Source organism: Oncorhynchus mykiss, chromosome 17 (genome assembly GCF_057628025.1).
Source record: "Oncorhynchus mykiss isolate SJ-2025 chromosome 17, ASM5762802v1, whole genome shotgun sequence".
NCBI lineage: Eukaryota > Metazoa > Chordata > Actinopteri > Salmoniformes > Salmonidae > Oncorhynchus > Oncorhynchus mykiss.
Genome location: NC_143038.1, coordinates 12,445,001 through 12,465,483, shown reverse-complemented (window position 1 = coordinate 12,465,483; position 20,483 = coordinate 12,445,001). Strand labels below are relative to the sequence as shown.

The window sequence follows — 20,483 nt, the reverse complement described above, 5'->3', positions numbered from 1 at the left end:
CCGTTTTAAATGGAAAGTTATTGTCAGGTGTTTGAAAGTAGAGTACAGAGCCAACTTCTTTATGATACCAAACCAAAGAACAATTCCTACAACTTCAAGCCAAAAAAACTAGCCTGACTGACCTCCCAATACACAGAGCAAGGTGATGTATGATACTACAGCTCTGGGCCTCCACACACAATGATCTCCTGTCAGACAAGGAGCAGACTCATTCTTCTTCCTTAATGCTCAGTCCCGGTCAACGAGACAAGGACGCTCGGTCCGTCCTGCAAGGCTGTCACTTTGAGAGTAGCCATATACTTAGCCTGCGTCCCAAAAAGGCACCCTATACCAACATATTTATACACTATATGGTAATAGGGTGTCGTTTGGGACGCAGACTTGGAAGAGATTTGCCTTGGCGGTGCCCCCTTTCGCTAGGGGTGCATTTTGGGAGGGGTACATTGACAGAAGCTTAGAGACCCTAAGAGTGGAGAGGCGGTGAGAACATGAGGGGTAGAGGGTGGGGTACGGCTACTTACGTCTGTGTCGGGACCCTTATCCGCACCGGGGCAAGAGAACGTGACAAACTCATGGCACCTCTTGTGCACCACGAAACAGCAAACTGCAGAGAGAGAGGGAGAGATAGAGAGAGAGAAGAAGAGTGAGTCAACTTGATTTGTTTTACTGTATCATAGCTTTAGCAGATCTAAATTAGCCTGAAGTCTTGCAAGACATACAACAGACACCACTAAGAGCAGAGCGGGGGAAAAACAATGTCTGGCTAAACATCTCTCCAGATGGCTTGTACAGCCTATGGCAGCCAAAGTACTGTACTGTACCACTACCTCCTCACTGTCTCGCAGGCCTTACGGGCGCACACAAACACACACAATGGCACGGCACAGAGCTCCGCATTCTCACAGCCTCATTGAGTACACCCAGTGTTTGGCTACACTAGCACCCCATTGGAAACCGAGCTGAGCTCAGACACTGGGGGATAATGGTGATGGTGGAGCTGAGTGTATTGGCTGCTTGAATAATAGATAGTCTCTGATGGCTCTGTCTTTTAGCTTGGCTACAGATTGCTGTGCCTATAGATCGCTCAGAATTGTAGCTATACCTTTTGTCTCCATCTAGCTCTTTCTCTCGCTCCGAACTATAGTATACTGAACAAAAATATAAACGCAACATGTACAGTGTTGGTCCCATATTTCATGGGAAAATTAAGAATAAATGTTGTTGGCTCTATACTAAATGTTGTTCGCTCTATGCTAAATGTTGTTCGCTCTATACTAAATGCTGCCACTGTAGATCAATAGCATTTATGCACCGCAGTTAACAGCTACAACTAGTAATTGTTACCCCTTTGACCTTTTCCTGACCCAATCATGACCCAATTACTCAATAGCAACGTGTAGGTTACGTTATAGTAGCAAATGGTGAGAGGGTGGGTAACAACGTACTAAAGAGGTTTTCACACCATTATCACAATTTCTGTAGTAGCAATTTTCACAAACTTCTAAGTAGAATGGTGCAATATGCCCACTCAAAGCTAGGCTTCTTTTAGCTTTCAAACCAACATATAGGCCTACTGATCAACAGAACGAGCCTAGCGGAGTATCGGCCGGGCCTACATTTATTCAGGGAGTCTGATCTGGCTGAAACAAAGTACGCATCAAGGCCAATGTCTCATGTTAACATTAATGGTGGCCAAATCAATATCAACAACCATGTCCCATCTCACCACCTCCCATCCCTGAGATACTGGCTTGTCAATACCCCCGCGAGACCACAACCCATAACTTATATGACCACAGCCACCCACATGAAAGCAGTCACGCCGTAGATCCAAATGATCAATAACTGCCATAAATCTGCAGTATAGCCGGCAAATGGTCTGAAGTATCCAGATCATTACGAACTGCCACATGACGCCACAGAGTGCTATCTGCGAGTAAACAGTGAGTATGGTCGCAACAAACCAACACGCAATAAAAATGACCGCTCAAATTCTCTCTTACTCACAATTATTTGGTTTCTGAATCACGTCACGTAATGATATACAGGAGGTAGACAATTTTCATTTGCGTGGCACAACTTGCTGTGAGGCCAAGAAGGAAGACACTGTCAGGCCCCAGCAGTCAGAGAGATATACAGTGGTCTGTAATCTCTAATAAATGCAGAGGAAGATGTGAACTATGGTCTCTGAGGGATTAAAAACGTCCATAATAATGAGACAGACTAAAGTCTCGCAGCAGTTCAGTGGATGTCTATTCTATTTCGGTGCTCCCAAACTGCTCTGAGAAGTGTGTGGAACCTGCTGCTCCAGAAGAAATTGGGTCATTCTGAACAATAGGGAACATTGCTGTTCAGCTAAGACGACAAAAAAGCACATGACCCAACCTATAACCTGCCCTGAAGTGATCGTTTCTTTATGAGACTTTCCTCGCTAGTGGTTGAAAGAGAAAGGTCAAAGGGCAGAAGGCTGAAGAGGTTACGGCTGCATCTCCATGGATACAGGCCCTGGTGGCCTTATTAGAGGGGCTATCTGCCGGTGAAACTAGATCCACTGTTCTCCTACAGGCCGAAAGGAGCACTTACTGTAGGGCCTCACCACTCATCCATCACCACCGCCATTTTAGAGCAACAGTCTCATTAAGGGCCTAAAGAACAGACAAGCCTTAATGCAACTGCACTGTTGCCATAGGTTAATGCAATACATTTTGTAGACTTGTAAATACAGGGGGACTGTATTGAGTGATGATTAAAAGCTAATAGCAGGACCTTATTAAATCAGGGTTTCACGGTTCTATGAGATGGTATGAGCTGAGCATGCAATAGCTGTACTTGAATCAGTGAAACTGTCAATGGCTGTGAATCACTATACAGTTCCTGGATCAGGAGCAATGTGGACAAAGTGGTGGATTTGCACAACTGCACTTGGATCAGAACAAGAAGTACAGCTAAAGGGATAGTTCACCCAAATTACGAAATAGCACATTGGTTTCCTTACCCTGTAAGCAGTTTCTGGACAAGGTATGACAGCAAGCCATGCTTTGGGTTTATTTCCCTGGCACGGTTTCCAAATGCTAACGTTCTAGGATTTGTGGCACAAATCCCATCCAAGTCCTGGCAGCGTTTTTAGCATGATTTGTACAACATATCCAAACTCAACTGAAAGTATCTCAAATTGGTTGTGAAGCTCAAAGTCACTTATAGATGATTTGAACATGATACGTGAAAAACGCTTACATCTGAACTGTAACTTGAATGGGAGTCATGGTACCAATATTATAATTTTGAGCATTTGGAAACAGTGCCAGGGAAACTTAAGGGGCCGACCCTTAAGAAGTTCTGTTCAATTTTCGCCTAAAATTACATACCCAAATCTAACTGCCTGTAACTCCGGCCCTGAAGCAGGGATATGCATATTCCTGGTACCATTTGAATGGAAACACTGAAGTTTGTGTAAATGTGAAAGGAATGTAGGAGAATATAACACAATAGATCTGATAAAGATAATACAAAGAAAAAAACCAACCGTTCTTTTGTATTTTTTTTGTACCATCATCTTTGACATGCAAGAGAAAGGCCATAATGTATTATTCCAGTCCAGGTGCAATTTAGATTTTGACCACTAGATGGCAGCAGTGTATGTGCAAAGTTTTAGACTGATCCAATGAACCATTGTATTTCTGTTCAAAATGTTGTATCAAGACTGTCCAAATGTGCCAAATTTGTTTATTAATAACATTATGTTCAAAACTGTGCACTCAAACAATAGCAAGGTATTCTTTCACTGTAATAGCTAGTGTAAATTGGAAAGTGCAGTTAGATTAACAGGAATTTAAGCTTTCTGCCAATATCAGATATGTCTATGTCCTGGGAAATGTTCTTGTTACTTACAACCTCATGCTAATCATATTAGCCTACATTAACTCAACTGTCCTGTGGACGGGACACCGATCCCGAAGGAGGTTTTTAACCAAAGCATGGATTGTTGTCAAACATTGTCCATGGACTGCTTACGGGGTAAGTAAACCAACATGAACGATCCCTTTAACAACTGTAGACTGATCACTTAGGCTGTACCTAGATCAGAAATAACGGACTCAAAAAGATAGCGAGACTTTGTTGGACCTGGTGAGGTTTCATAAGGTTTTGCTTCCACGGGGAGAAGGAGATGAGCTGGTGAAAACAGCATTAGAAGAGCAGAGAGAGAAAATGTCATGTTGACTTTTAATGAAGGGTCTCGCTGTGATCTCATTATCATCAATTATGGAGGGGCCACAATGCAATGTGGATTTGACAATAAATACTTATTACATCTTCAAAAAACCCTCCAGCAGCAGAACAAGGGGTAATTATCTGAATGATAATGTCTCTCTTTCCATGCAATCAATCCTGACTCCTATCAAACCATGCCCATGCTAATGTTATGGCGAATGGTTGCAATTCAGAGACGTTCGTTTGTCATTCCGTGCTGTAGAATGAAGATTGAGAAGGATTCGAGAATGGAAATGTGCTTGGGATCTGGAATAAGGGATCAAGATATGTAGACATCAGCGCATTGACTTGATTATGAAGTATGTGTCAGAATAATACGATTGCGGGAGGCGAGGGTTTTACAGTCGACCTTCGGCAAGCAAGGCATCCCATTGCCGGCTCTAACAGCAGGCTGTTCAACGTCACTCCGGCTCAGTCACTCCACTGTTTCTTTTAGCGCAAAGCATAAACAGGCACGCACTTACCGGCTTTTGCTAAAGAATCGTGGGATTGCTGTGAAACTCGTTAAAAGGATCATTAACGGTTTAGAACAGTATGAGGAACATGCAAACAAAAACATAGGTTTGTTGAAAACTGCCGGTACGAGGCAGCATGTTTTTTGTTTTGTCCATGTACTTTTAGTTAGAACATTTGGGTGAGTTTGACCATAACAAGTGTAATTGCAATAATTATATTGATTTACAATAATCACCCTTTAAGTTGCACAAATGTGCCGGTTCTAAATGGTGAGGTGAGCCTCCAAATACAAGTTTACTGAACTCTAGCTGAAGGCTTGATAGTCACTTCTGTGACGTGCTCTTGAGAGGCGGACATGAGAACGTGTTGAAGAGCAGAGCGCCCTGCCTCTAACCCGACTGTGTCAGGTCTTCCATGTCATGACAAAAAGACTGAGAAGTCAAGGACAGGGGAGCGGGACAGTCGGTCACCACACCAGGGAGAAAGGGAGTCTGGAGACCTGAACCTCCAATCGAGGTGGCAGTGAATAAACTTCGACCCAGACATGGATAGTCAGAGGGTGGGTGGAGGAGACAGGGAAGTGACATTGGTAGAATGCTGCTTTCATCATAAACCAACCAGAGGGGCCATAAATAAGGAAACTACCATAACGCTGAAACACTAGGCACAATAATGCAGAGTACTCAGCTATAATGGACCAAATAATCGTTTTCAAATCATACAGTAATTCTAAGAGATTCAAATCGGTTTTATTTTATTTTGTGTGGTGCGTATTATGGCCTCAACTGTCTATTGTCTGTAATAATTTGCATTGCAACGCGGCGAAACCACGACCATTAAGACAATGACGACAATTATGATCACCATAGCAATGATAACGATGACGATACAAATGATAATGGTGATAATAATAATATGATGATGAAGGCTGTCAGCGGTCAGGTTAGAATAATATCATAAACTCACAGATCCAGAAGTGGAAAGGGTGGCAATATTTCCCCAAATCTACTCCTCTCGGATATAATATAAACCGTGGCCTGAGTGGATGACAGAAGGAGTAACCATCCATCACGTTAAGTGATAAAACTGGAGAAATAAATGTATTCAGACATCATTGTGTCGTGTGATTGATTCCCCCTCAAGTTTGGCCAACTCCAATATTTCTGTTTTGATGGGAAATGGGGAGAAGAAGCGATGGGTTATAGATTTGGCTTTGGTCATCTCAGTGGTTGTAATAGTATAGATTAATAGTCAAAATAAGCTTCTTCACAAAGTGCATTTCTCAATAAATTATTTTGCTAGGATTGTCTGGGAGTGGTCTGAGTGGGGAAAACTGAAAACTGTTATTGGCAGAGAGGTTTGGAACTTACTTTCTTATTGGTCTATTAACTTATTTATCGCCTGGGGATATCACCAGGCAGGCCAAAACTCCATCCCATCAAAACAGGCTGAAATTTCAGCCAAACAGCTCTTACACTACATGGGCATTATCATAATTTTCACAATTACACAGAATTATTCCAACATTATAGTGTGGAAATACACAAAACACTCACATTTTTTGACTGCATGGGACCTTTAAAATCATTGTTTACAACCTTGATCGAGAATTATGTTGGATACAGCTATTTTCTGCATCAACACTCATAATGCAAATCACTCTATGTTCAGCTTCTTATTGAAAACCTATAATTTACTGTGGCTTGAAGTCATACTCAATGAAAATCATGAATTTCCAACATAATACATCAACATACTGACTGGGCCGCAGTAGGTATTTAATCAGCTATCTCCCAAACATAGATTTCTCAGAAGCTTGTTAGATGGGTAATTACAATAAAATAATAAAGCCCTCTATCGTCTTCATCTGTAAAAAAAAAAAAAAAAGAATTCTGGCGTTTGGGTCATAAAGCTGAAATAGTAGGTCTGTTAGAGCATAGCATAGCTTCAGTGACTTTTATAACCCAGAACTAATGCAGCTTCCTTTTACCTAGGCATCATATGCATCATATAACCCATACAATATGCATCATATAACCCATACAATATGCATCATATAACCCATACAATATGCATCACATAACCCATACAATAGGCATCATATATAACTCCATTGTCGTGATGTGTTAAGAGTGGGCTTGACTATACTATCGCTTATGTGATTGACTGATGTGAATGTGTGTACATTTGTCCTGTCACTCAGTGTTAAAGCCATGAATGGGGTTCAGACCTGTGATGTCAGGTTTATGATGTCATGTCATTACTCATTCAGAGACATAAGGGTTCTTGCACAGTGTTAACCAACTAGCTTACTGTATGATGTTCTGTTTGCAGCCACTGTGAAAGGATTTAGATTTGTCATGTCATTACTCATTCAGACGTACAGTAAGGGCTCCTAATTCCAGCTCAGTGTTAACCAACAAGCTCCCTATACTGTACGATGCTCTTCCTCTCCACCCACTGTACTGCAAAATCTGGTTAGTGTTCATTTTTGCAAACTGTTGCAAGATGTTTAGCACAGCAATCTCTTAATGGACTAGTTCAGATAGTACCTCCACGTTTCACTCAGTTTTCTTCTGTATCTTGCCTACTGAACACAGCCCTGGTGGAGGTTAGTAGGGTGGAAACTGTGATTCATCTCAGAGCAGCTTAGCTTAAAGTCACTGGAGTCTCAGCCGGGGCTAGCAGAGGTTTCATGAGGGAAGAGGAGGAAGAAGCTGCTCAATGTTTCCCCTAAATGTAATTCCCCTAAGAGGAGGCTAGTAATTCCTCAGTGCCGGGTGGTGAGTAGAGAAGAGAGGGAGGAAAGGAGTTTAATCTGATTCTAAGGGAGGCTTTAGGACGCTTGGATAGGTGTTTAGTCACACTTGGGTGATCTGGGCCGGGTGAGAGAGTCACTGCTTCCTTGTGCGCCAAGAAAGGCAAGTGGACATACTCACATCCACAGCTGTGTCATCGTAGGGTTAATTTATGTTCTGTAACTGGACCACACACACACACACACAGTTAACCCTTTACACTCGTGTGAATTGGCCTATATGGATAGGGCTAAATTGAAATATTTCTAACAGAAGTAATATGAAAAGTAGGGATGCACGATATAAATCGGTGAACATATCGGAATCGGCCTGATGTCTAGTTTAACGCCGATGCTAAAGCCACCGTCCATACCTATATAAACATTAGGTACAGGATGTAATGACTCCACGTAACATTTTGCGCTACACGTGCAGCACAGCATTCCTAACCTAGCCCACAATGTCTGCTGTGTGGATCGAGCAGTAAACAAGTCAAGCAGTCATTTGAAAGAGAAAGAGAATTTCAGCGAGACAACTCAGAGGCGAAATCCATTAAAGCCAAGATAATGGAATTCATTGCCCTTGACAATCAACTGTTCTCTGTCTTGGGTGATGATGGCTGGTCGTTCACCGGTACTCACTACGAATTGCGCTATTTTTCAGATTATGCGCTACCGGAATTACACAGTAATAGCGTCACTGCTATTAGCTTCACAACATACATACTATGGAACGCCGTTTGGATCTTTGCGTATCAAAAAAGATACCGTAGCACTGTCAAAGCAGTACAAAAAAAGTCTGCAAACAAGCAAACACCGGCCACGAACGATGTGTTTACAATACGTAATAAAGCATCATTTGTTCGACCGCAACTTCTATGGTAGCTAGCTTTAGCTTGGTACCTAGCTAGCACCAATACAACCAGCCTGAAAACAATGACCAGTAGAAACTGCAGTCATTTTTATTATTCTTAGAAATGATTTAGGAATCCTTGCAAGAGTAATTAAGAGCTAGGTTGCCAGTTGTTGTTTGCCTATTGAAATTGAACTTCAGTTCATAGCAAGCTACTTAACCCTGTTGCCCAAAGATAACGTTATAGGCAGCCAGCTAGCATCATCTGGCTAGTGAGGCTTGACCGGACCGGATTGTGCTGTGAAGCTAGCCACAATAAGGATTAGGCACAATAGTGGAATTTGCAGTTTGCCTTCAGAATATGTATGCCATTGACAGTGATGCAAATGAATACAAATAGTAGAATTATGCCATACTTTTCTTTTGAAGGCTAACCCGTAAAGTCCACTATTGGCGCTTATCCTTATTGTGGCTAGCTTCACATAGATGGGTCCGACCACCACTAATCAAATAAGAACTGTCTTATAAATTAGGGTTATTTTAGATGATGACACCTAGCTATATAGTTAGCTAGCTATCTATAGCTACTGAAACAGATGTTGTTGCTATGTGTTGCTATGATTTTGGGGAAGAACATTGTTTGCGTCCATGAGCTAGCTAGCTTTTTTTATGACCAGCGCTGTAGGTGCGCGAGACAACTTTACCAGCATCATTGCATACCTATCAATGAATCGTTGTGACACATGAAATACGAGTGATAGCGTAATCAATGGGTAATAACTACGTAAAAATTTGACGTGCAGTCACATTCAGGTCCTGATTGGTCAACAAGCTTACTTGACACGTCAATCAGGACCTGAATGTGACTGCACGTCAAATAATAATTTTACGCGTTCATAATTTTTTTACGTATCAGGACCTGAATATGACTGTCTTTTTTGACACACAATGACCCAAACGGCGTTCCATAGAAATCCTGGTTGAGAATGAAACGACTGAACAAATGAGCAACGAAACAGCACAGCAAGTGAAAGAAAAAGGTTATGATTATGTTTTACTGGTAATGGTGACATAAGTAAATGCCAACAAAATACCTTTTTGGTCAGTGTGGCGTGTGTGTGTGTAGCTTTTATTTAACTAGGCAAGTCAGTTAAGAACAAATTCTTATTTACAATGACATCCTGGACGACGCTGGGCCAATTGTGAGCCGCCCTATCGGACTCCCAATCACGGCCGGATGTGATACAGCCTGGATTCGAACCAGGAACTGTAGTGACGCCTCTTGCACTGAGATGCATTGCCTTAGACCTCTGCGTCCATGTGTGTGTGTTAACTATTTAACTGTACTAGAATGCTTAAAAAGCAGCAATTTTTTTTATATATATCGGTTATCGGTATCAGGTTTTTTTGTCAAAGAAAATGTTGGATATACATATTTCACCGCATTTGTTGTTAACTAAATTTGGAAATATTCTGGATACATTCAGCAACATAAGACTATTTCTGGAAAGTGTGGGGTAGGTGCAACAAATTAAGTGTGTACAGTTTCAAGCAATTTCAAAGTCATCATCAACTTTAAGGTACTTTTTTCAGCTCTCTGACAGTAGCTGTGCTGTTGAGGAACTGAAAGAACACAACTCTGCATCCTCGCCGTCACACAATTACTGTTGTTGTTTACGCAAATGTTCCATTATAAATCGCAATCTGGATCAGGTGAGCATGATTTGAGAGCTTGTTCTATTGCCAACATGACTAGCTAACCCATACAGCGCAGAGCCAGAGCTCTGACGTCATGCATAGCATGTTATTCCACAGTCATTGTGTTCCAATTTAGGCGCTTATTAGCCATTTTCAACCTGTATTCAAGTACGAATGTAAAGGACTACACACATGCATACTGTACACACACACACATAAACACCAACACTACAAGTGCTGCTGAAAGTCAAGTGGTCACAGTTATTTGAGTGTCTTTATAAGTTAACAGCATATACAGTGGGGAGAACAAGTATTTGATACACTGCCAATTTTGCAGGTTTTCCTACTTACAAAGCATGTAGAGGTCTGTAATTTTTATCATAGGTACACTTCAACTGTGAGAGACAGAATCTAAAACAAAAATCCAGAAAATCACATTGTATGATTTTTAAGTAATTCATTTGCAGGACATAAGTATTTGATACATCAGAAAAGCATAACTTACTATTTGGTACAGAAACATTTGTTTGCAATTACAGAGATCACACGTTTTCTGTAGTTCTTGACCAGGTTTGCACACACTGCAGCAGGGATGTTGGCCCACTCCTCCATACAGACCTTCTCCAGATACTTCAGGTTTCGGGGCTGTCGCTGGGCAATACGGACTTTCAGCTCCCTCCAAAGATTTTCTATTGGGTTCATGTCTGGAGACTGGCTAAGCCACTCTTCAATGCTCTTACTGAGGTAAGGAGGTTGTTGGCCAAGATCTCAAGATACATGGCCCCATCCATCCTCCCCTCAATACGGTGCAGTCGTCCTGTCCCCTTTGCAGAAAAGCATCCCCAAAGAATGATGTTTCCACCTCCATGCTTCACGGTTGGGATGGTGTTCTTGGGGTTGTACTCATCCTTCCTCTTCCTCCAAACACGGCGAGTGGAGATTAGACCAAAAAACTATATTTTTGTCTCATCAGACCGCATGACCTTCACCCATTCCTCCTCTGGATCATCCAGATGGTCATTGGCAAACTTCAGACGGGCCTGGACATGCGCTGGCTTGAGCAGGGGGACCTTGCGTGCGCTGCAGGATTTTAATTCATGACAGCGTAGTGTGTTACTAATGGTTTTCTTTGAGACTGTGGTCCCAGCTCTCTTCAGGTCATTGACCAGGTCCTGCCGTGTAGTTCTGGGCTGATCCCTCACCTTCCTCATGATCATTGATGCCCCACGAGGTGAGATCTTGCATGGAGCCCCAGACCGAGGGCGATTGACCCTCATCTTGAACTTCTTCCATTTTCCAATAATTGCGCCAAGTTGTTGCCTTCTCACCAAGCTGCTTGCCTATTGTCCTGTAGCCCATCCCAGCCTTGTGCAGGTCTAAAATGTTATCCCTGATGTCTTTACACAGCTCTCTGGTCTTGGCCATTGTGGAGAGGTTGGAGTCTGTTTGATTGAGTGTGTGGACAGGTGTCTTTTATACAGGTAACGAGTTCAAACAGGTGCAGTTATTACAGGTAATGAGTGGAGAACAGGAGGGCTTCTTAAAGACAAACTAACAGGTCTGTGAGAGCTAGAATTCTAACTGGTTGGTAGGTGTTTAAATACTTATGTCATGCAATAAAATGCAAATGAATTACTTAAAAATCATACAATGTGATTTTCTGGATTTTTGTTTTAGATTCCGTCTCTCACAGTTGAAGTGTACCTATGATGAAAATTACAGACCTCTACATGCTTTGTAAAAGGGAAAACCTGCCAAATCGGCAGTGTATCAAATACCTGTTCTCCCCACTGTACCACATTATTGCTAGGTGAGTACAGTTCAAAACATTGCCCTGTTTGGAAGGCTCTGTCCTGTACAGCCAGTGTCTACTGCCTTGAAAAGACCAAGCCAAGAGGAGAGAGGGAGGGGCCCCCTCGTGCAGGGAAAGGGTCGTCTGTTTCCAAGGGAACAAGCACAGTAAGGGCAATAATGTCAAATCATAAAAAATTAAAGAGACCATCTCTCACAGTGCCATCAGTAGCCCAGGGTGGAAGGGCGAGAACAGAGGTGTGTGTGTGTGTACGTCTGCCTGCGTGTACGTGCATGAACACACGTGTGTGTGTGTGTCCCTGCATGTGTGTATGTCAGGCATGTAAGTGATGATTGCACTCCGCTGTCATCAGTGTTCTCTCTTCACGAAGAGGAGACATGGACCTCCTGTTGCACAACACTCTAGATATTATAGAGCTCATGGTCAAGATGACAGCCAGGTACAACAGTGGTGCAGGGAAGGGATTTTCAATTGACAGGGAACACAACTCAGTCTTTCAAAACATGAAGGCCACTCCACTCAACACACACATTTGAACTGAAAGGAGGGCATCATCCATTGGGAATTGAGACCATCTCTTGAACACCCACCGCACTGGTCCTTTGCAGTCATCCATATGACCAATAGTTACTCAGTCAAGGAGGCCTAATGACTTTAGCTGGGTCATTGATACCCTTTTTGTTCCAACAGAATCATCATCAGCAACAAGGCACCCAAATCTACATTTTGATCCAGAGCTTGTAAGATGAGTAAGTAGGAAGTGGAAGTCCCACGATGTATACACTCTTCCTGGTCAGCCTTAGCTTTGGTTCTGTCGTTTTCTGAGAGTAATTGTTTGAGTGCAGGTTCTGCATTCAAAGTGCCAATTATCATCTTCTATTGACTAAATCTGATCAACAGATGATTAGGGGTCTTACAGGCTTGGCACACAATGGAAGTTTACGGAACGTAGATGACACCGGTTATAATCAGAGCTCTATGGAGAACAGACAGAGGTCTACAGGCTTGATCTATAACGGAGGTGTCTGGAATGGTGTCAACACGTTGTTATTGGCTCTCAAAAGAGGATCCTCACAGAATGGAGGTTGGCGGGAAACACGGTTGACACTCTTTACAATGGCCACTTATGGAAGGCGATCAGAGGCATGACACAGAATTGAGCATGACACAAAATGGAGGTTGGCTGAACTCAATCGACTTTCTACAGTCCATATGGCCACATCAGAGGCTTGACACAGAATGGAGGTCACAGGAAGGCCGTCGCCGCTTTTTACATAATGAGCACTTATTGGAGACGGAAACTGTAGGAAGGAACACTGGCAGGGGGCACTTGGAGGAGGCGGGGCTAGAGGCATTAATAATCTGCCCATTCAAACGGGAACTTATGGCGTCAAAGGCCACGGTAACAATGATGCCAAGTGGAGAAGCTGAACCAGGTTGATATCCGGCTTATATGAGGGTCCATTAATCATTGATAATTATGTGAGACTGGGTCACTGGGAAAGCGTTAGAGTAGCCTTCATAAAGGGCTCCGATGTGACTCTTCACGGTACAGTTGCCACATGTTTATGATGTAGCAAAGCTACCCAGGCTTCGTTTCACAGCAACAGGTACAGAACCACTGTACCAATGGAATACACACTCACTCTAATCATTGTACGGGAACATGGCCTCGATTCATTTTTCCATTTTCTTTTTTCCAGATGGTATAGCTGTGTGAGATTATTACCTATCAATCAACTATCCCTTGGATTACAATTCAATTATGCAACAAATAATGTCATTCACAGGTAATGCCACTCACAGTATTGCTGTAGGAATAGCGGTATAGGAAGAAGATTCCATTTCCCCAGGCAATTATTCAGGAGTATTTTAATTCATTATCTGTTGTTGATTGAACCAAGCCAACCTTGTCTGGAAAATAGATTAGTTTGGGTGAAGTGAAGCTGTTTACAGACCTGAACGACATGGTGGTTTGGATCGGATTGGTTTTTGAGTGTGTTGAGATGATCTTGACCATGTCCGTGTGTGTGTGTGTGTGTGTGTGTGTGTGTGTGTGTGATGCTTTTGACCGTGTTTACTATCTTCCTTTGAGGAGCTAAACACCCTATCACACTCCCAACCTCACTGCAGCATTATTTTTAAAAAAATTATTTATTTAACTAGGCAAGTCAGTTAAGAACAAATTCTTATTTACAATGGCGGCATAGGAACAGTGGGTTAACTGCCTTGTTCAGGGGCAGAACGACAGGTTTTTACCTTGTCAGCACGGAGATTCGATTTCGCAACCTTTTGGTTACTGGCCCAATGTTCTAACCACTAGGCTGCCTGCCAACCAAAGACGTCAGACACTATTTTTGAATAGCAAACGGATTTGGAAAGAATGAATGGGGCCATGTATCGTGAGATTTTGAGTGAAAACCTCCTTCCATCAGCAAGGGCATTGAAGATGAAACGTGGCTGGGTCTTTCAGCATGACAATGATCCCAAACACACCGCCCGGGCAACGAAGGAGTGGCTTCGTAAGAAGCATTTCAAGGTCCTGGAGTGGCCTAGCCAGTCTCCAGATCTCAACCCCATAGAAAATGTTTGGAGGGAGTTGAAAGTCCGTGTTGCCCAGCAACAGCCCCAAAACATCACTGCTCTAGAGGAGATCTGCATGGAGGAATGGGCCAAAATACCAGCAACAGTGTGTGAAAACCTTGTGAAGACGTACAGAAAACGTTTGACCTCTGTCATTGCCAACAAAGGGTATATAACAAAGTATTGAGATAAACTTTTGTTATTGACCAAATACTTATTTTCCACCATCATTTGCAAATAAATTCATTCTTTTTTCATTTTGGATGTCATAATTTAAGTGTACCTATGATGAAAATTACAGGCCTCTCTCTCATCTTTTTAAGTGGGAGAACTTGCACAATTGGTGGCTGACTGAATACTTTTTTGCCCCACTGTATATAAGGTCTATAAGGGAGAAGGGCCTTGGTCAGGAAGGTGACCAAGAATCCGATGGTCACTCTCACAGAGCTCTAGAGTTCCTCTGTGGAGATGAGACAACCTTCCAGAAGGACAACCATCTCCGCAGCACTCCACCAAATCAGACCTTTCTGCAGCACTCCACCAATCAGGCCTTATTGGTAGAGTGGCCAGATGGAAGCAACTCCTCAATAAAAAGCACATGACAGCCCGCTTGGAGTTTGCCAAAATGCACCTAAAGGACTCTCCGACTATGAGAAACAAGATTTTCAGGTCTGATGAAACCAAGATTGAACTCTTTTGGCCTGAATGCCAAGCATCACGTCTGGAGGAAACCTGGCACCATCCCTACGGTGAAGCATGGTGGTGGCAGCATCATGCTGTGGGGGTGTTTTTCAGCGGCAGGGACTAGGAGATTAGTCAGGGTCGAGGGAAAGATGAACGGAGCAAAGTACAGAGAGATCCTTGATGAAAACCTGCTCCAGAGCACTCAGGACCTCAGACTGGGGCGAAGGTTCACCTTACAACAGGACAACGACCCTAAGCACACAGCCAAGACAACGCAGGAGTGGCTTCGGGACAAGTCTCTGAATGTCCTTGAGTGGACCAGCCAGAGGCTGGACTTGAACCCGATCGAACATCTCTGGAGAGACCATAAAATAGCTGTGCAGCAACGCTGCCCATCCATCCTGACAGAGCTTGGAAGGGATCTGCAGAGAAGAACGGGAGAAACTCTCCGAATACAGGCGTGCCAAGCTTGTAGCATCATACCCCAAAAGACTTGAGGGTGTAAATCGCTGCTAAAGGTGCTTCAACAAAGTACTGAGTAAAGGGTCTGAATACTTATGTAAATGAAGTAGTTCTGTTTTTAATTTTTTATAAATAAGCAAAAAAAAACAACAATTTAATCAATTTTAGAATAAGATTGTAACCTAACAAAATGTGGAAAAAGTCAAGTGGTCCGAATACTTTTCCGAAGCTACTGTATATATTATAAAAGCATCTTTGTATCTCAGAATCATTGTAATGTGGTTAACCTTGGAAATATAAATGAGAAATCTAAAAGATACAATTTAACGAGAGAGTACCCTTAGATCATGGGAAAAAGCCGCACTCAGACTTCCGACGTCAGTGCGTTCAAGACAACTGGGACCTCGGAAAGAATCGAGCTCCGCCTCCCAGGTGGCGCAGTGGTCTAAGGAACTGAATCGCTGTGCGAATCGCAGCCGGCCGCGACTGGGAGGTCCATGGGGCGATGCACAATTGGCCCAGCGTCGTCCGGGTTAGGGAGGGTTTGGCCGGCAGGGACATCATTGAATCATCGCGCACTAGCGACTCCTGTGGCGGGCCGGGCGCAGTGCACACTGACCAGGTCGCCAGGTGTACGGTGTTTCCTCCGACACAATGGTGCGGCTGGCTTCCGGGTTGGATGTGCATTGTGTCAAAAAGCAGTGTGTCTAGGTTGGGCTGTGTTTCAGAGGAAGCGTGGCTCTTGACCTTCGCCTCTCGAGTCCGAAGACTAACTACTACCAATTGGATACCACAAAATTGGGGAGATAAGAGGGGCAATTGTTTAAAAAAAAAAAAATATATTATATATATATATATATATATATATATATATATATATATATATATATATATATATATATATATATATATATATATATATATATATATATATATATATATATATATATATATATATTCACGACAACTGGGAACTTGAAAAGAATACAGGTCAAATCATGACGTCATGATTTTTAGGTAGAGCTCTAGGAAGAGGCCCAAGTTCCCGAGTTGGATGACCGTTCAAAACTATTTTTCCCAATCGGAGCTCGATTCTTAAAAAAAAAAAGAATGTTGTGAAAGCAAAGTAAAACTCATAGTAGGCTACCCTTCGCCAGCTCATATCTGTGTGAAGCTGGATTCACTGCTCTCGTCTGCATTAAAACCCAAATATTGATCCAGGTTAGATGTGACAGCAGAGATGACAGGAGCACTGTCGACCACGCTCCCTGATTTTGAGAAGCTCCGAAGCGACATGTATCCATCACACCCATCTCATTAGTGGTGGTGAGAAGAGACATTATGTCAGACTAATTTGCAATTCACTCTCATAGAGCCACATTGAAAGTATGTGATGGTGAGTTGAGAAGACAATCAGAAATACTGTCAAAATGCATTTCAATTGACTGCCATAGCCCCAAATAAAAAAGTAAACATTTGCTGTTAATTACATAATTTTTTTTCACCTGGTTGGGGTCGCGATAATTTTCAGATATCAAAATGGGGTGGCAGGCCAAAAAAGTTTGGGAACCCCTGATCTAATGAAACATGATCATTGTCAACGATGCTTGCACTGCAGAGAGTCGTTTGAAATGAAACCATAAACCACTCGCCAGAGGTAATCGTCTGGTATATTAGGCTGAAAGATATATTAGGCTGTTTGTACTCTACAGCAAACCTGGCCTGACAGAGACAAACATCTAACCTGGGTTGTGTGCAGCCGGGCACTCTGTCAACATAAAAAGAAAATGAGTGTTTCTAATTGGACAGGTGGTCCCTCCCTGTTTCAGCCCGTTTTCTTCCATTTATTTCCTAATGAACAGGACCCTGACTAGTCGACAGGACATGAACATCTGACCTGACATTTCCTCTGTGACACTACCATAGATAGATTTCAGAAGGCCCTTAGCTCAGATTGGCTGGTGGTCCAGCCTATGGCTGGAAGGCGCATTACCAGTCCCTGTTGAGCTCTGTTCATCATCAATCTTCGTGCCCCCATAGAGAGTGGGTGTGACATGTGGTCAGACCATCCATTTAAACACACAGCAGGAGACAGGGCAAACAAGCTCTGGAGGTTGATAGACAGCAACACAATTCACTTGCTGGAACAATGTCTACAGTTGAGGCTCTGTGTCTGTCAATCACCATCAATATCACAATAAAAGGATTCCCCATCTTCCACAGGTAAGGAATTGTAGATAAGTTAACTGCTTTTTGTAGGGTCAATTAGAACCTGATCAATAAGGGCTTTCAGAAGGAAAATGGTTATGAATGCTGTTACCTGAGGCCGAACAGTGTGATTTCACCTATACAATGCACAAACACAATCCAAAAATGACAACGCAAACACAGCCTTATTTTCTTGGATAAAGCCACAAGTATAAACCACCAGAGGTTCCAGTGTGCTTCAGAAGCTTCTAATCGTGTGGTTTTTGGTTAGCAGCTACATTAGCCCCACTTAACAGGCTTACAGCCTTGATCTCTTCACTTTGTGTCGGAGATAAACATCAGCGAGGAGACTGTAGTTCCGCATTAGCGATTAGCACGCCACGCCATCTGTGGTGCTAGCAGCTAGCGGCCTAGCGCTAAGCAACGACGGCGTTTGAAGCTCATGTGTGAACATGTGTTCCGCTACGGACAGCTCAATAAGCCCCTGGCCGTGGTTGGTGCAGACAGTGATGATGGATATGATGCAACAAGTCAACCAAGACAACGTAGAGAGGGACGGAGAGAGCTGCTGCTTCCACACAACTCAACACCTCCGGAGGAACATGGAAGGATTGGCTGATCCTGGACACCTGCCAAAATTAAACACCACACCACCGGCTTGGAGTCACACACCTTCTAATTAGTCTTCACTACACAATCTCAGCTGCATTATAACCTCTCTGAAAATGACATCTCTCCAGTGCAATCAAACTGTAATAACCAGGAGATCAGTCAAACAAACACTTGCTGGCCATAATAAAAATCGGCTACAACCACAGGACAACTTTTTCGTAATTGAATTATGAGCTCAATTAAATTATCCAGCTGAGCTCCTTCTGTTTGTTATTTGTCTTGGCAGCTTTCCTCTGAAACCTAACCGTTTCCAAAATTGAGCAATCAATTAAGCCATGTGGTAAAACTGTACTGCCGATAAACAGTTTCCCAGAATTAAGCAATTCTCCAATGCACTGCCAATAATGAGGTTCATTTCTAGTTATTCCAGACTAGAAGGTGTTAAATAGTGATGTTCCTCCTCCAACAGAAACGGGCAACAAATTTGTCAAGAGTAGAGTAGCGAGAGAGTAGGCTAGTACTTGATTGATCCAAATTTAGGGAATTGCTTTACCACAACAAACGTCAGCACTGATTGCAAAGACAAGACAACGATCAATAACAAACAGTAAAAAAAAGGCAACTGCACCTTGGGAACAATAAGAGATCAAGTCCAATTAAACAGGACAAGGAATAAGGAAATGAGGCTTAAGACAAGTCTTCTCTGATCAATGGACCACAGATTAGGAAGTAACGAAAAAGGTTTTGGTTGTTGTTGCTGGCACAGCTAATGTCACGTTTCAGTAGGGAGATCCTTAATCACTGCTGCTGCTACGGTTGTCTGTGGTCTGTCTGGAATCAATACGGCCTCATCAAAGCAGTTTTGATACAAAATCAAACGACACATTCATTTCTCTCTGTAGTCTGCTGCGTGCATTGAGATTTTGATTGGGCTGGCTCACACGCAATAAGCTCTTTTGTCCATGGAAAGCTCTCATCTAGGTCTGAGATGAGGAGAATAATCAGAAAAGGACATAATGAAGAGGTGTGATTGTTGCTGTGCTGATGCGTAAGCAAACCAAGCAGAGAACGCTGCTCAGTGATGCATTTTCCATCACGGTCGTTGTCATCATACTGATCACTGACTGCACGAATAGGCTGTAACACGAAACATTGGGACTCTTAAATTGAGCAGGAAAAAAAACAAACATTCCATTTATCCTGACTATTTCCTAGTCTCACTGTGCCTTTACTCCACTGTGTATTATGCAACAATATCAAATGGCACAATATAGGCAGGAGACCATAGGCTATAGGTGCAGCAATAAAGCCCATAGCAGGAGGCTTGGGTTACTGTTTGGATTGGCTCCATCTGTTCTTGACAAAGCTCTATGATGTCTGCAGACCCCATGTATGCCAAGGAAGACTAGCCTGGACAGATCAATACGAAACATAAGCATGAAAACATGTAGGCCCCAGGCAAAGCATTGTCCCTCTTCTGTTTGTTGTCCCCATAAACAAGTCCCTGTAAACCCTATCAACCTGTCCCCATCAACCAGAGTGCATCTGCATCACGTGAGCCATCCGAAACGAAATCCTTATAACGTGGACCCTCGGCTCAAAGCTTCAGGCTTCCATTTCCAAACGCAATAATCAGATTTCTAACTGATGCACCGACCACACAAGCAAAAACAAAAATCCATTACCCAACAGCATTCAATGTATCAAAGCAACTGGGAGCAAGCGTTACTGTGAAGGGAGGAAGGGGGCTTAATTCAATGTGCGCATGGGGAACGGCAGTGACAAACACGAAAATTAAAAGGTGACGATAAAGCTAATTTGACTGCATTATTCTCTCCGTCGTTCCTGTTACACTGAGATAAGCAGAGGACTTTTGCATAATTGTTCTGTTTGGGTTGAGGAGGTGAGGTTGAAAATAGTAGCGTCATAAACACCCGATGGGTTGACGTCAATGAGAAGACGACCCAGCAGGCAGTCTTTAGAGCGCCTCAAGCCTCTTTATTGTTAGCTTGATAATGGGTCCCATTACTCTCTCACGAGTGGGCTTG

General features: G+C 42.9%; 1 protein-coding gene across 3 annotated transcripts in view; it reads right to left on the bottom strand.

Moving 5' to 3' along the window:
* The window catches only part of LOC110493701 (protein kinase C alpha type), a 221,728-nt gene that overhangs the window by 140,576 nt on the left and 60,669 nt on the right, over positions 1-20,483 (bottom strand). For all 3 annotated transcript variants that reach the window (XM_036949697.2, XM_036949696.2, XM_090204820.1), the window contains exon 3: positions 522-604. In XM_036949697.2, the coding sequence (XP_036805592.1) occupies positions 522-604 (83 nt within the window). The remainder of the gene's footprint in view (positions 1-521; positions 605-20,483) is intronic.